Source organism: Microtus ochrogaster, unplaced genomic scaffold (assembly GCF_000317375.1).
Source record: "Microtus ochrogaster isolate Prairie Vole_2 unplaced genomic scaffold, MicOch1.0 UNK4540, whole genome shotgun sequence".
In the NCBI taxonomy this organism is placed as follows: Eukaryota; Metazoa; Chordata; class Mammalia; order Rodentia; family Cricetidae; genus Microtus; species Microtus ochrogaster.
Genome location: NW_004953634.1, coordinates 1 through 1312, shown reverse-complemented (window position 1 = coordinate 1312; position 1312 = coordinate 1). Strand labels below are relative to the sequence as shown.

At 37.9% G+C, this 1312-nt stretch overlaps 1 protein-coding gene across 1 annotated transcript; it reads left to right on the top strand.

The window, feature by feature from the left end:
- The first annotated feature begins 130 nt into the window (after positions 1–130).
- Positions 131–412, top strand: LOC101989179 (putative 60S ribosomal protein L37a). Its single transcript, XM_005372407.1, has one exon. The coding sequence runs from the start codon at positions 134–136 to the stop codon at positions 410–412; it is 279 nt and encodes a 92-aa protein (XP_005372464.1). The 5' UTR covers positions 131–133.
- Positions 413–1312: the final 900 nt, after the last annotated feature.

Sequence of the window (1312 nt, the reverse complement as noted above, 5' to 3'; positions counted from 1 at the left end):
AGGAAATTGCTAGATTTATTCAAATTTTAGACTCTCTAGTTATAACTGTTGCAACATTACAAAGCAAATTATATATTAATATTGGCTTAGAAATAAAAACTTACTCTCCGTGCTTGGCTTAGGTTCTGGCGACATGGCTAAACGCACCAAGAAGGTCGGGATCGTCGGGAAATATGGGACCCGCTATGGTGCCTCCCTCCGGAAAATGGTGAAGAAAATTGAAATCAGCCAGCACGCCAAGTACACATGCTTCTTCTGTGGCAAGGTCAAGATGAAGAGACGAGCCGTCGGCATCTGGCACTGTGGTTCCTGCATGAAAACGGTGGCTGGTGGGGCCTGGACCTACAACACGACTTCTGCCGTCACAGTGAAGTCTGCCATCAGAAGATTGAAGGAACTGAAAGACCAGTAAAAGTGCTACCATTTGATACCCAAGCCTACTCTATAGTGCACAGCCAACTAAATAAATGGGTTAATTTACAAAAAAAAAAAAATAGAAACTTAATTTAATGATCAGTAGGCTTTGGAAAACAACATTGTTCTTTGCATTTTGCTTGAAATTCACCAAATTATTAAAAGAAATGAAAAACTTTAATTTCTTATTATTGAAGACACTGATTGACTCTGTAAAGACACTTTGAATTACGTGAAAACTGCGAATCCATTCTGATTTTGTTTACAAACCTCTGCCAGCTCCAAGAAGTATAAGGGAAAATGGTAGAATACCATTGCACACACACACACACTGACACCAGTATGTAACCCTAGACGTTCACAATCCATACAGTTGAGAATTTAAGTTTTCCTGGAAAGTTGTTCACAAATGTGCTTGGCTGTGGATGCATTAAAATTTGCTTTTTGAAATTATTTAATCTGAAATTTGCCTCAGTGTTACCATGGACTGTACAAAGGGCAATTTCAGCCAATCAAGGCGTTATGCTAACAAAATATCGATTTTATTATATATTATAAAACTGTGAGGGGCTGGAGAAATGGCTCAGAGGGTAAGAGCACCCCCTGCTCTTCTCATCCAGAGGTCTTCAGTTCAATTCCCAGTAACTACGTGGTGGCTCACAGCCATCTGTAATGAGATCTGGTGCCCTCTTCTGGCATGCAGAAGAACAACATACATAATTAATAAATATTAAATAGTAAAAAAAATACTAAAACTGTGACACAAAGATGATTATAAGTTTCAGCTGTATGTTGTGATTCAGTTTTACCCTTATAAAAGCATTCCTATATTTTAAAGGTAGAATTTTGTATTTTTGTGCATTTAACTGTACTTTGTGCCATCTCTTGGAAAATAGAA

Coding starts and splice junctions, on each gene's coding strand:
- LOC101989179 (XM_005372407.1), top strand. CDS start 134: ATGGCTAAACGCACCAAGAAGGTCGGGATCGTCGGGAAATATGGGACC.